Raw genomic sequence first — 13,832 nt, 5'->3', positions numbered from 1 at the left:
AAACAAAGTGTTGTCCACTTCAAATTCGGTAACATGCGTGTTAGACTTTTCAAAACCGTTTTCTCTCCATTTCATAGCACTATAATATCAATCACTTACATTCAGATTGTGATCAGGTTGTAATGATCATGCTGGTGATGTTCTACAACATATGCACGCATGACGTGCCCAGTTCATCCTTTGAAGAATCACAGACATTTATTTTTTAATTTCTTCTCTAATGAAACAAACTGAACATTTGGAGAGAAGGACTCTTTTAATTCAACATCTGATCAATCACCATGGTGACTGACACCTCTTTACAGAACTAGATGAATATCAACAGTCTTCATCTCCTCTAGAATCCGATGCAACCAGATTCTTATTATTATTATGTAAATGTAGATGTAAAGTTACAGAAAATATACCAACCCACTGCTTGGGTCACGTTTACAAACAGGATATTTAAAAGAAAGTAGGAGGAACAACGTAATTCCGGATTCATGTGTATACATAGCTATTCCAACTTATACATACACCAAAGCAGTCAAAATGGCGTCGAGACTCGGGAGTGTGATTGCAAGGAGACTTTCATCTGTCCAGGGATCCTCTGCTGTAGCAGGGGAACATTCTGGTAAATTGAGTACACATGCAATTGTCAAAAACCCTTTTTTAAATCTGGAGTTTCGGTTACTTTTTTTTGTCGAAGTTTGTTGATAAATAACGTACGTGCAATGGTGTGGTGTGTGAATGGTTGCTCTGCTGAGCATGCTTTGAAAGTTCGAAGAAGAGTTAGTGCAAAGAAACTAGACAGTATTTAACATCCGTCTGTGAAACAACAGGTTAATTAATAATTTCCCCATTAGAGTTTGGATACTTGTAGTCTTTTGATAGGTTTACTAGGTGTATTCCAATGAACTTCATATGACCTTCACAAATCATTCAGCAGAATGCATCGGGTGGTTGATAGTTCTTTGATTTCAATACGAATCAATAGGCTAAATTTCGGTGGATAACAAAAGTTATAAAAATAATATTTGGGTAACAATGCAGATACCGACCGCAATTTTTTAGGCTAGAGCGCTAATTGGCCGAGGTTGCCGAACTGTGCTCTCACTTTACAGATCTTGCATGCCCCTTCACAAAAACTCTGTTGACATATAAGTGATTACTGTCAAACGACAACAACTAGTTTTTTTACTTGTCAAAGTATGGCATTTATTATATATTTATCCATTCTCTTTCAACTTAAGTTCATATCAAGGTGACAATAATGGTTATCTGACCGTGGTTGCTGTAAATCATAGTAAGTTGTGCGATCCACCGATCACTTCACACACGATTTTGCCAAAATTGATGTAAATGATATTGAATGAAACTTTGAATAATATTGTTAAAATATGCTACAAACAAGGCTAGATTACACAATGAACACTTTTTGTAACCAGACAGTGTAATTACATGGTTACTTTATGTTTGTTGACTGGTATTGCTGGTGTTACGTGCTCACCATCATTTCTTTGCCTGGGGGTAAAAATACATTAAAACTCATAATGGCTGGTATAATGGGCACCCCCTTTACATGGCTGTGTTTTTTAAAAAGTGTGCACTATATTCAAGTAAATACACTGCTGGAAATCAGAAAATTGATTTTGGGAAATACGTCTGTAAATGAATGTTAGACCGGACACGTATGCTGTGACGTATATCTGATTTTTCCAAAATTATCCCCCACCGTATCGTGCATATTTTCATCCGTACATATGCTGATACAGCCTTTATCTGGAGGATGCACGTCACTATATAAGTGTAATTATCTTGGATGTGCTGTTAAACCCCATTTCACCTCATTTACAATGTACAACTTCCGATCAATAGATCGAGGGTCCCCATGAGCGTGATGCACCCGACCACTTTACCAACTTTCGTTTTGATTTAACATAGATAAGCGGGGTGAAATGAAGTCAGTTTGAACTATGTGGACAGATATCTAGACTTATTTGGGATGATCCGGTTGTGCCATCAGTGTCCCCTTCGAGGCGTATTTTGTGGCACTATTTCGGGAGTTATTTGTTCATGACTGCAGGACCAGATCACCCACAGTGAATATTTCCGATACAAATCTTTTCGAAAACTCAGTAGAAGTGTGCCTGACTTCTGATTATGTGCCCCGGAATATCCCAAATATGAACAATAACATTCCCTATCTCTAGCATAAAACGCTGCGAATAGATCACAGTTGTCGATTCTTATTCCTGTGGTGAGCTTGTCCTTCTTTCGAAGTTGTCACTGACATGCAAGCAGACTTGAAATTGTTGATTGTCATGTCTTCAGAATAAGATGGTACAGTTATCATGAAAGTCTTTTTCGAACACTCTGATTTCCCACTTCTTAAATGGTACGGACATGATATTAATTCAGCTGTTAGTCCACTATTCAAAGCATGGCGCTAATGTGAGTTTTCATATTTTCTTCTGGTGTCCTGCGTACTAATAACATGAATTGAATTATCATAAGTTAGAGAAGTTCTTCCAAGGACCTTGAGAGTTGTTGCTGTTATGTTTGCAAACACAACTGCAGGTGCATGTTGTTAATGCGTATGCAGAGAAATGTCAACAATGCCCATATTTGGGCATATATCAGAATTCATGCGCAACCAGATTTTGCAACCGGTTTCAGTTTAGTCTGTCAATGAAAGAAAGTTGTAATGTATTTTCACTTTTATGTATATTTAACGTGGGTAATCAATGAAATACCACACACATTCTCGTTAGATACCATTTTTACGAAACTCGTGAACTTTCTATGGTATCTGACCTCACTTTAGAAAGTCTGCTCGTTTCATAAAAATGGTATCTAATGAGAATGAGTGGAGTATTCTCTATTTATGTCCCTTGTCCTTGATAAGCGGACTTTGCCGAAATTATCTCCCTTTGTCTGCTGAGAAAAATAAAAAATCAGCTGTCCAGGAGACAGTGGTGCTCAAAAATGCGAGTTCATTTATTTTAATTTTTCTTTTTTTCAATTTTCTAAAAAACATTCATTGATCTAGTTTTAAAAAAGAAGCTGATGTCAGCTTTTTTATTCCCTCCTCAAACCTGTCAAACTTCTGACTTTGACAAATGAAATCTGTGATCCATAGAATAAATAATAATGTCCTAAATGACAAAAAATACAGCATCATGACTAGTGACATAATGATAAGGAGCTTATTTTCCAAACACCAAAGTAAATATTTCTCAGCATGGTCACCGTCAGTCGCTACCTTTTTGTAGTCAAGGACGGGAGATACCGATGTGAGAGAAGAATCATTTCAGCCATTTTGTCAACCAATTTCAAAGGGAAACATTTATCCTTGTGTTTCTGTTTTGATTTTAGGTTAAACGATACAAGTAATAAGGAAACTTGTTATAAACTTTGTACCCAGTATACCAGAACACAGAAAGAATATTGCAATATTGATGGAAAAGTTTGTTGTGTATACCGGTGTACCGATACTGTGCAGTCGTCCCTGATACGTTTTATTTTGTTATAAATGATTCAGTTTAGCCACTTAGCATGTAAACACTGAGTTCATGGTAATCTTACCATGACAGATTAACCATACTAAGGTGAAATAATTGTGTTGTCCAGACTCCTTACTTTCTTTTGAGTAGCATACAATTGTGCAATTATGCTATTGATTTTTATTTGACTCTTTCAGGGGGTGCAAAAAAGTGGAAGATCCTGTCTTTCCTTGTGGCAGTACCCGGTGTTCTTGTCTGTTACGCCAATGCGTTCCTCTTGCAAGATCACCACATGAAGCCAGATGAATTTGTTCCTTATGAACATCTCCGTCTCCGATCAAAGGTAATTTGGTTAACATACAGATGTAAAAACTTTGGGTGTCATTGACAACGTGTCAATCAAAAATGAAATTAATTATTCTGTTCATCATGTTTATGGATAAAAGGTTGTATTATGTATTTACCTAATATCTATTACCTAATAGACCTGCAATAAATAGGTTCAGTGCTAAATATGAACTAGGCTGATCAATTAATTACAATGTTTAAAATGATAGTTTTTGCCTTTTCATTGTCAATGTTGATCATGGTAATCTTAATCAGTTTAAAATTATGTGGCAGTTAATTATTAATTTAGTATTGATATTCATAAATTTGTATCGATGCAGTGATGATATTACAATGTAATCGGTACGTGGGTATACTGATATACAATGACATCCCCAGCAAATCTATCCCTAAGATATACCCTGGCTTGATGTGGCAATAACCCTAAATTTGAAAATTCTTCACTGAAGCTACTGTCTTGTGTATTGGGTACAGTAGACAATATCTGAGATAGTTGTTAATATAGCATCACTTATTACATGAAACGCGATCCTTAAAGATCCAGGTTAGAGTAAGTGCTTGTCGTAAGAGGCAGCTATGCTTGTCGTAAGAGACGTCTAACAGAATCGGGTGGTCAGGCTCACTGACTTGGTTGATGCATGTCATCGTATCCCAATTATATGGATCGATGCTCATGATATCAGTCACTGGATTATCTGGTCAAGACATGATTTACAGACCCCAAGCATAGCAACGTTTTGGTCAGGTTGTCATTAATAATAATTGATGTCGAGGACAATGCTGATAATTTTCATGATGGTCATGTCCTTTTGTTTTTACTTTTGCTTTATGTGATGTAATCCTGGTAATCAGTTAGTGATGGTATTCTTCAGAATAGGTAGAAAGGTATTCGGCAACCAATGCTTGTTGTAAAAGGCGACTATGCTTGTCGTAAGAGGCGACTAACGGGATCGGGTGGTCAGGCTCGGTTACTTGGTTGAAGCATGTCATCTATTCCAATTGCGTAGATCGATGCGTACATCGATGATGTAATGCTGGTAATCAGTTGGTGATGGTATTTTTAAATTTATCACAAGGAGTAGTTTAAAGCATATTGTATCCGACCCATGAAGATCCGGGAAGAGAATAGGTCTTCAGCAACCAATGCTTGCCGTAAAAGGCAACCATGCTTGTCATAAGGGTCGACTAAAGGGATCGGGTGGTCAGGCTTACAGACTTGGTTGATGCATGTCATCGGTCCCAATTGCGTGGATCGATGCTCATGATGTCAATCGCTGGATTGTCTTGTCCAGACTCGATTATTTACAGACCACCGTCATATAGCTGGAATATTGCTGAGTGGCGTAAAACAACAAAACAACCAACCAGCCAACCAACCCTTGCTCCGAGAAGATGCTGTTGGTCCTGGTATAATAATGTTAGAACTAATAAATATGAAAGAAGACATTACACTATAAAGTATAATTACCGTGGAGGGTTGTTTTGGTGGCTTTTTCTGCTTTGGCATGTTTGAGCTTGCACCAGATTTCCACTTTCAATTAAAGAAATAATCTTCACCTCAAAATGACACTAGACCATTAGACTCTCATTTAATTCATTCCACAAGTCTTTGAGAAAATTCACTGGATTCTGCCCAATAGACAAGCCTCTATCTCAGACACTGAATGTCTTATTTTCAGGAAAGTTCTCTGGATTCATGATATACTACTCCACTTTTGATAGGGATAATCAGATATGTCAGATCTATGTAATTATACACTTGGCATTATGAGAATCTGTTTTGTGTATCATCAGATCATGGCAAGATAAAAATACCCCAATCAGAAGCGGAGTAGAATATATGTCCTTGACCCTTCATGCTTATCCCCCTTTGCCTGGACCTCACTTGATTATGTTCCAGCTAGACCACCGTGATAAGGATGCAATTTGCCACCTGCTGTGTCAAACAACATTCAGTCACTCACTTTATGCTTCCATAGGATAATTATTGACTTGATGTAAGATTCTGATTGATTTTTGTTTCAGCGTTTCCCTTGGGGTGACGGTAACCACACCCTGTTCCACAACAAGCACCTGAACCCCCTGCCGGAAGGATATGAAGAATAATTAGTTGAATTATGAAATCTGTTGAGGCTTATGACTTTACATCAGGATAGCTGCGTGTTGGAACAGAATATTGGAGTTGATTGTCATTACTGTATTTCATTTCAACAAGAAACATATTTATCTTCTGTCAACTGAAAACTGTGTGAATGAAGATTAAAAGCTGTGTTAGAAAACATTTCTTTGTTTGATTTTTGTAGAGCAGAATTTCTTAAGCATGGTTGACTTTCTGACACCACTGTGTGGGTTTTCAAGTAGAATTGGTCCCAAGTACCCTTTGCTTGTCATAAATGCTGATTGGATGGCTGCAGTGAGGGACCTTGCTGATTGTGGCTTCATACATCGAGCTCATGCTTTCAGTCATTGGTTTACCTGGCCCATTGCCATGCTGCTGTGATTTAGCTGGTATATTGCAGACTTAATCCTGTCTTTGTTGAACATATTGCAGAACTCCACGGATTAACCATCCACTTTGGTGGACTTTGTTAAGCAAGCTTTTCACAACATGTCATCATTGTCATGGTATGTATCCTGTGTTTGGATGTGTCAACACTGTGTTGTTGGTCATATGGAGTAGTTCCCTGTTTATGGATGCAAGATTGGAATGTATTGTAGGTTTGATGTGTGCTGTAAGTCATACTGCTTACTCCCAGTTGTGTCACACAGTGCCTTCAGCTACATGTTGCCTGTGGGGAATCTGGGTTTGTGTAGGTCCCCAGTGACCTATGCTAGTCGTTAGAGGCAATTTACTGAATTGGGTGGTCAGACTCGATGACTTGGTTGATATCATGCCATCGTTACCCCAATGTCATGGATCGTTGCTAATGTCAATCACTGGATTGTCTGTCCAGACACAATTATTTACAGGCCGCCGTCGTGTTACTGGAAGATTGTGGAGTGCGGCGTTGAACAACAAAGATACAAAGACTTTTCCACATTGTAATAACCTGTTGGGATCCTTGCACAACAAGAAGATCCTATTACCTCTTGCTTCTCATAGTAGGGGTACAACAGGGTTTGAAGTTAACATTAGTCCAAGACAAGTACAAATCAGGAAGGACTGGTGACATTTTGTTATGAACATCCACTATAGGTAGGTAGCAAATTTGAAGCAGATCATGTTTGAAGGATTGTGAAAATAACTATGTTTCTAATCCTACAGGTGACTAAAATGTGTGTGGAATGGTCACAATGGCACATTCATGACTATAGAAAGTATTGATGATGACAACCAGTGCAGATACTTTGACATGTTACTGTTCAGAGATGCCAGTTTGTCTTATGTTAACATTCTACTGAACAATAGTAGAAATTAAGGCTTCATTTGCATACCTGCTGACTGCATGCAGGGTTTAGAATTACCTCTGTCAGAGTGAGATGGGCATGATTTGAATAAAATGGTAATGGCATGATTAAAAAAAAGTTCAAAGTGCCCAAGAGCACACTTTGAAATCATGTTTAAGACCAAAGCACTTTGTGGCACTGTTTATCATATGCAACCTTTGATAAATGTACTTTCAGACAGAAAAACTGGACAAATGCCATGAATACCTGAAAAGTGAACATGAGAAAAGTTTGAAGGGAGGAGGGACCTGGCAACTAAGGACCCTTAAACTGCTCTACAGGGTAGTGTTGCATAGAGGTGCCAGATGTCCATGGTTGTGAGTTTGAATCCCAGATTTGGCCTTGTTAAGGTTTGTCAGAAGCATGACTACTTGTTCCACCAAGCCACTTTGGGCTTTAGAAAGAACAAAGCTATGGTCTTGTTGTATCTCTAGTGGTCCTGGTATAATACTGTTAATGCTAAACAGCATTGAAAGAAAATATTACACCATTTTTACCGTGGAGGGTTGATTTGGTTGCTTATTGTGCTTTGGCATGTTTGAGCTTGCACCAGATTTCCACTTAAAATTGAAGAAATTATCTTCTCAAAATAATGCTAGACCATCAGATCCTCATTTAATTCATTTCATTTTCTTTGAAAAAGGTTATTGGAGTAAGACAAGCCTCTATCTCAGACACTGAATGTCTTATTTTCAGGAAAGTTCTCTGGATTCATGATATAATACTCCATTTTTGATAGGGATAATCAGATATGTCAGATCTCTTTAAATATACACTTGACATATTAAGAATCAGTTTTGTGTATCATGGTGTGATTAAATTATCCCTATCAAAAGTGGAGTAGTATATATGTCCTTGACCTTTCATGCTTATGCACTTAAGATCATTGCTCTTGCTTCTACTCACTGATTTTCCTGGACCTCACACGATTATGTTCCAGACCACCGTGATCCGGATGGAATTTGCCACCTGCTGTGTCAAACAACATTCAGTCACTCACTTTGTTTCCATCAAACAATCACTGACTTAATATAAGATTCTGATTGATTTTTGTTTCAGCGTTTCCCTTGGGGTGACGGTAACCACACCCTGTTCCACAACAAGCACATGAACCCATTGCCAGATGGATTTGAAGAGTAATGAGTTCCATTATGAGGTCTGTTGAGGCTTATGACTTGACAGCAAGATGGCTGCGTGTGGACGGAATAGCTTTGTGTTGAAGAGTGTATTGGAGATCGTCATTACTGTATTTCAATTCAACAAGAAACATATTTATCTTCTGTTGACTAAAAACTGTATGAATAGAGATTAAAAGTTGTGTTAAGAAACATTTCTTTGTTATAATGTCGAGCAGAATGTCTTCAGTATGTTTACTTTCTGACACCACTGTGTGGGTTTTCTGAGCAGAATTGGGTTCCCAACATGGCCAATACCCCTTGCTCATTAATGATGTCTGCAGTGGGGGGGACCTTGCAGATTGTGTTGCTTCATACATCGAGTTCATGCTTTCAGTCACTGGTTTGCTTGGCCCTTTACCATGCCACTCTGATACAGCTGGTACATTGCAGGCTGTGACGTAAAATAACATCCACTCTCGTCAGTCATGTACCACATGAATTGAAGCTAGTTTGGTACATGGTAATGGTCATTGTGTTGGCGAAGAAGGCCCAAGTTAATTTAGCAATTCATTGTTGGTGTAGGTAGCCAGGAACCAATGCTGGTCTATGAGGCGACTTTATGGTTTGTTTGTAGGTTTGTTTAATGCCTCAACCAAGTCAGTGAGTCTGACCACCCGACAAGCATAGTTGCCCTTTATGGCAAGCATGGGTTGCTGAAGACCTATTCTACCCCGGATCTGGATCTGTGTAATCAGTCTCGGTGACTTGGCTGATGTGCTGCTCGTGTATGGATCGCTGCTCATGTCAGTCACTGTATTATCTGGTTCAGACTCTATTTTTTTTTTTTACTGGCTGTCATCATATAGCTGGAAGATTGTCGCCTCTTACGACAAGCATATTCACCTATCAGGGCAAACATTGGTTGCTTAAGTCCTATTCTAAACTGGATCTTCATGGTGGTGATTGGTAAGAAAATAGGAGATTAACATTGGTGACTATTTCACAAAATATAACAACACAGCAGGTGAACGGTATTCACAGACACTGTCCTGAGTGAAAACTTTTAAAAGATATATAAATGAGTGAGTGAACATATTTAACATTAGTATGATTTGGCCTATGAAAGAAACCAGTATTCCACAGTGGCAAGTGCGTAGTTTGATTTAGAGTTTATTCTCAATTCTAAGAGGGGTTGGCATTTGGTTTTTGCCAGATGCTAGTTTATGATTAACACCTGACGTCAAACTGCATTCCATTCTTTGGAAATGTTCTCAAGAGGATGTCAAACCACCAATAACATAAAAAATGTCACTAAGCACAATAATATGTCTGAGCAGTGTGTCAACGCCAACAAATCTCGAGAGGTGGCATCCATATCTGTCCATATTCATTGTCATTGCGATCTGGTGGTCAGTCTTGCGTACTTAGTTGATGCCTGTCATCGTATCCCTATTGCGTGGATCGATGCTCATGATGTCAATCACTGGACTGTCTGGTCCAGACTCAGTTCTTTACAGACTGCCGTCATATAGCTGGAATATTGCTGTGTACGGCGTTAAACGACAAACAAACAAACAAGTAGTCTGATGCCACCGATGAAGAAGGGGCTTGATTCCTGGCTACGTCATACCAAAAAACGTTAAAGATAGTATTTGTTGTTTCCCTGTCTGGTGCTCGGCATGAAGATGCTAAAACAAGGACTGGTCGGCTCGGAGTAAACTGTGTCTGAGTGGGGTATTCGTGTTAAACTGCGGCATGGTACGAGTCTCAGTATACTATAAATACTATAAAATCGGTATTTGTCCCGACTTGTTTACACATGTCCGTCGCTATATAAGACGCTTTGTGCTATAATCTTGAACGCGATTTAAACCCCATTTCATCTTACCTTGGAAATGTTAATAGTGAGTTCTATTGTTCCACCTTTTTAAGTGTAAGAAATACACACGCGCTAGCACCAAAAACACAGGCATCAAAGTGATGAGATGTTCTCTGTTGATGTAAACGGATAAAATATGTTTCCGCTCTGTCATCTCCAACAGCCATCCATGCGGACATGGTGTCATCTTTCGGGGATGATGCTCCTTCCCTTGCCACTCTTAAAGAGGTGGGCGCCGGATTTTAAAAGGGGAAGAGAGAGCCCAGAAGATCAGGCAAGCCTTCAACTGTCAGCACAAAGGGAAATGTTTATCAAATACACGATGATATCTGGATGATCGACGGCTCATCACGTAGACGTTGAGAACACTGAAGAATGACCTGGGCCCTGTTCCACAAAGGAATCATAGCGCTACCACAGTCGTAAGTCAATGTTAAAGTATTGGAGTTACGATCGTCTAAGCGCTACAATCGCTTTGTGGAACGGGGCCCTGGGCATGACAAAGATGTCCTGACGCCGAGTCCAAAGGCTTCTGACTCAACGGTCAAGGCAGTGGAAACATCCAACACCTCTTCCTCTGGAGAAGGCCAAGTCTGTTCCATCAGCTGGCAAAGTGATGGCTTCGGTTTCCTGAGATTGCAAAGGGATTCCTACCTCCCACAAGGTCATGCCATTACTAGCCAATATTGTGCTAACCTGCGCAAATAACTGCGTGAGAATATGTATACCTGTGCAAAAGCGTGTTGAAGTCATTTTTGCAATGCATGTGGATATGAATTCATTGAACAGCCTCCGTGTTCACCAGATTTGGCACCGTCAGATTTCTCATCATACTTGAAGAAAGAACTATGTGGCAAGCAGTATGGAAAATGATGATGACGTCATGTCCTTTGTAGAGGACGTTTTCAACCACCAGGAGGAAGTGGACGCCAGTAGGGTCTAGGCACTCCATCATCGTCGGCAGAAGTGTGTGGACCTCGGAGAGGATTTTGTTGAAAAATTATTAGCAGCCAACTCAATCTTAATTACGAATAGGCTCAGAACTTTTAAGCCACTCGTCGTTGCTATTACTGTGGGAAGAGGGGGCACGGGTGGCCCAGTCGTCTAAGGCGCCGCGATTCGCTGTGCAGAGTTGAGTCCCTTTGGCACGCCAGAAACCTATGATTGTGGGTTCGAATCCCGGTTCACCCCGATTATGTTTCTAGGTTTGTCAGCACCATACCCGTGCTCGTAGGTTTCACCGAAGTGGTAAACGTCTGACACCTGCATCACTTCGGGCTTAAGCTGACACGCCGTGATATTACTGGAATAATGTTAAAAGCGGAGGTAAACCCAACTCACTCACTCACTCACTTCTGTGGGAAGAGGTACCTAACGGATATTCAAACGGAAACATGACGCGATGATGTCACAACCAAAGGGGGATAAGCAATCAGAGAAAAAATGAACACCATGAGATGCATATCTGAACGTTGATAAGTTTTTTTCCCTCTTTGTGAATATTTTATAAATACTCAAAACAAGTAACGCCCGTGTTTTCAAACTGATCGTACTTGTCTATTGCCCTCGCCTGTAAAAGGCGAATACAACGGGCTACATATGTGCCAGAGTTGAAAGTATTTAATGAAAAATTGACAAAGTGCAAATGACATGATTCAGCTCAAGAACTGTCTGAGTTGCAAATATATTAGTGCATGTTGTTTTACACCGCAGTCAGCAATATCCAAGCAATATTACCACTCTGTTCTCTTCAGTCGCTTCATAAAACTAGCAGTGATTGCTGCATGGGGGCCTATTGTTGGCCAGTTCCAATCGGGTTGCAAGATTTGTTTGTTTGTTGTTTAACGCCTCTCAGCAATATTTCAGCCATATGACGGCAGTTTGTAAATAATCAAGTCTGGACCAGATCACAAGCATCGATCTACGCAATTGGGATACGATGATATTCACCGAACAAGTCAGCGAGCCTGACCACCCGATCCCGTTAGTCGCCTCTTACAAGCATAGTCGCCTGTTACAGCAAGTATGGGTTGCTGGAGACCTGTTCTAACCCGGATCTTCACGGGTCAGTTTGCAAGAAAATGATAGCATATATAGTGATATATTACAATGAATATACCAGACACACACCACAATAGAGAGACACGACAAGATGTACTGTAAATTGACAATCTTTTAGCATACTTGTATAGTTTTTATATTTGACGCGCTGTTGAAACAGATATTTTAGCAATGGTAGAACATGTTAAATAATCTTCAAACTTGAAGGATCTGTGATAAATATGATAGCTAGCGGCCTCTGGCATGAATTCTTGTGATGGAGAAATATGCCTTTATTATAGCTTTCCCTGGACAGTTTTCTGAGAAAAGCAATGTTACTTAAGGGTCAACACGGCTTGAACAACTACAGTGTTCAAATAACATTGCCAGCCTGTTCAAGAAAGTACTGTCTCTCCTTAGTTTACCCCAGGGAGTGACCACACTTAAACATGTCCTAATCTTAAAATACTTCCTCGGCTGGTTCCACCTTTTATTGCCTGATAGTGCAGTTCGCCTACAATGTCGTTAGTTTCAGAGGCATTTCTTTGAAGCTGACGGATGACAAAGTATAGTGTATAATAAAGAAATTGTGTTCCACATTTTTGTCCACTATGTAGTTAGTTTCTAGTGCACTTTGCCTACGATGTAGTTAGTTTCTAGTGCAATTTACATAATAAGAAGCAGAAGAAGAAAAAGAATATGAATAGTTATAATAGTAATACATTAGTATAGCGACTAGCCCCCATCTACATTAGCAGCTTGGTGGTGCTTACAGAAAGTCATGGAAAGTACAGATGAAAAGTCAGTTCGTTTGACATGTGAAAAGTAAGGTAATTTAAGTTTTCGTCTGAAGGAATTAAGAGAGTGCAGATTGCCTACAGTGTAGTTTTCTAGTGCAGTCCGCCTACAAAGGTGCATCTAGAAATAAGCAGTTCTGATATACTCTACAAAAATAATCCCTCAAAAGTAGTAGATATCTTAGTGTTGCCGACATCCATATAAAATTAATACCAAAAATGAATTCGTCATTTCAACAAGCGAACGCCATTTTCCAACAAGACAACGCCCGACCTCACACGGCAAGACTCACAACAGTCTTTTCTCAGGAATCACAACATCCAGGTACTGCCATGGCCGTCCAGGTCTCCAGACTTGAACCCAGTCGAACATTTATGGGCTGCACTGGATCAACGACTGCAATTACGTCAGCAACCACCACAGAACCTCCGACATTTGGCACAAGCATTGCAGGCAGAGTGGGTAAACATTCCCCAGGCCACAATTCGGGATCTGATTGCTTCCAAGGGACGACGATGCCAGTCAGTTTTGGACTCTAATTGAGGCCATACCAGATATTGAGAACAGATGACCTTCACTTTGAAAACTGTTCCATGTGTGCCATATGGAACCTGGGTCAATGACAATGATGTGTGCCTATTTTGAACAATCCATTACCATCACTTGATTATTTATATGTTATATAAACTATAATCTAATATCACTTTGGTGTTTTGA

The 13,832-nt window shown here is 39.7% G+C and overlaps 1 protein-coding gene across 2 annotated transcripts; it reads left to right on the top strand.

Annotated features, from left to right (window-relative positions):
- Nucleotides 1-517: 517 nt before the first annotated feature.
- On the top strand, nt 518-8,608 carry LOC139456496 (cytochrome c oxidase subunit 6A, mitochondrial-like). 2 transcript variants are annotated; one of them, XM_071238241.1, is made up of 3 exons: nt 518-613; nt 3,683-3,828; nt 8,340-8,608. In XM_071238241.1, the coding sequence occupies exons 1-3, from the start codon at nt 532-534 to the stop codon at nt 8,418-8,420; spliced, it is 309 nt and encodes a 102-aa protein (XP_071094342.1). In that variant the 5' UTR covers nt 518-531; the 3' UTR covers nt 8,421-8,608. The 2 variants fall into 2 exon arrangements, with proteins under 2 accessions (XP_071094342.1, XP_071094341.1); XM_071238240.1 differs by lacking the exon at nt 8,340-8,608 and adding an exon at nt 5,859-6,112.
- The last annotated feature ends 5,224 nt before the right edge of the window (nt 8,609-13,832 follow it).

This window comes from Haliotis cracherodii, unplaced genomic scaffold, assembly GCF_022045235.1.
Source record: "Haliotis cracherodii isolate W230 unplaced genomic scaffold, xgHalCrac1.p SCAF_11, whole genome shotgun sequence".
Lineage (NCBI taxonomy): Eukaryota > Metazoa > Mollusca > Gastropoda > Lepetellida > Haliotidae > Haliotis > Haliotis cracherodii.
This window is presented reverse-complemented; position numbering and strand designations above follow the sequence as displayed.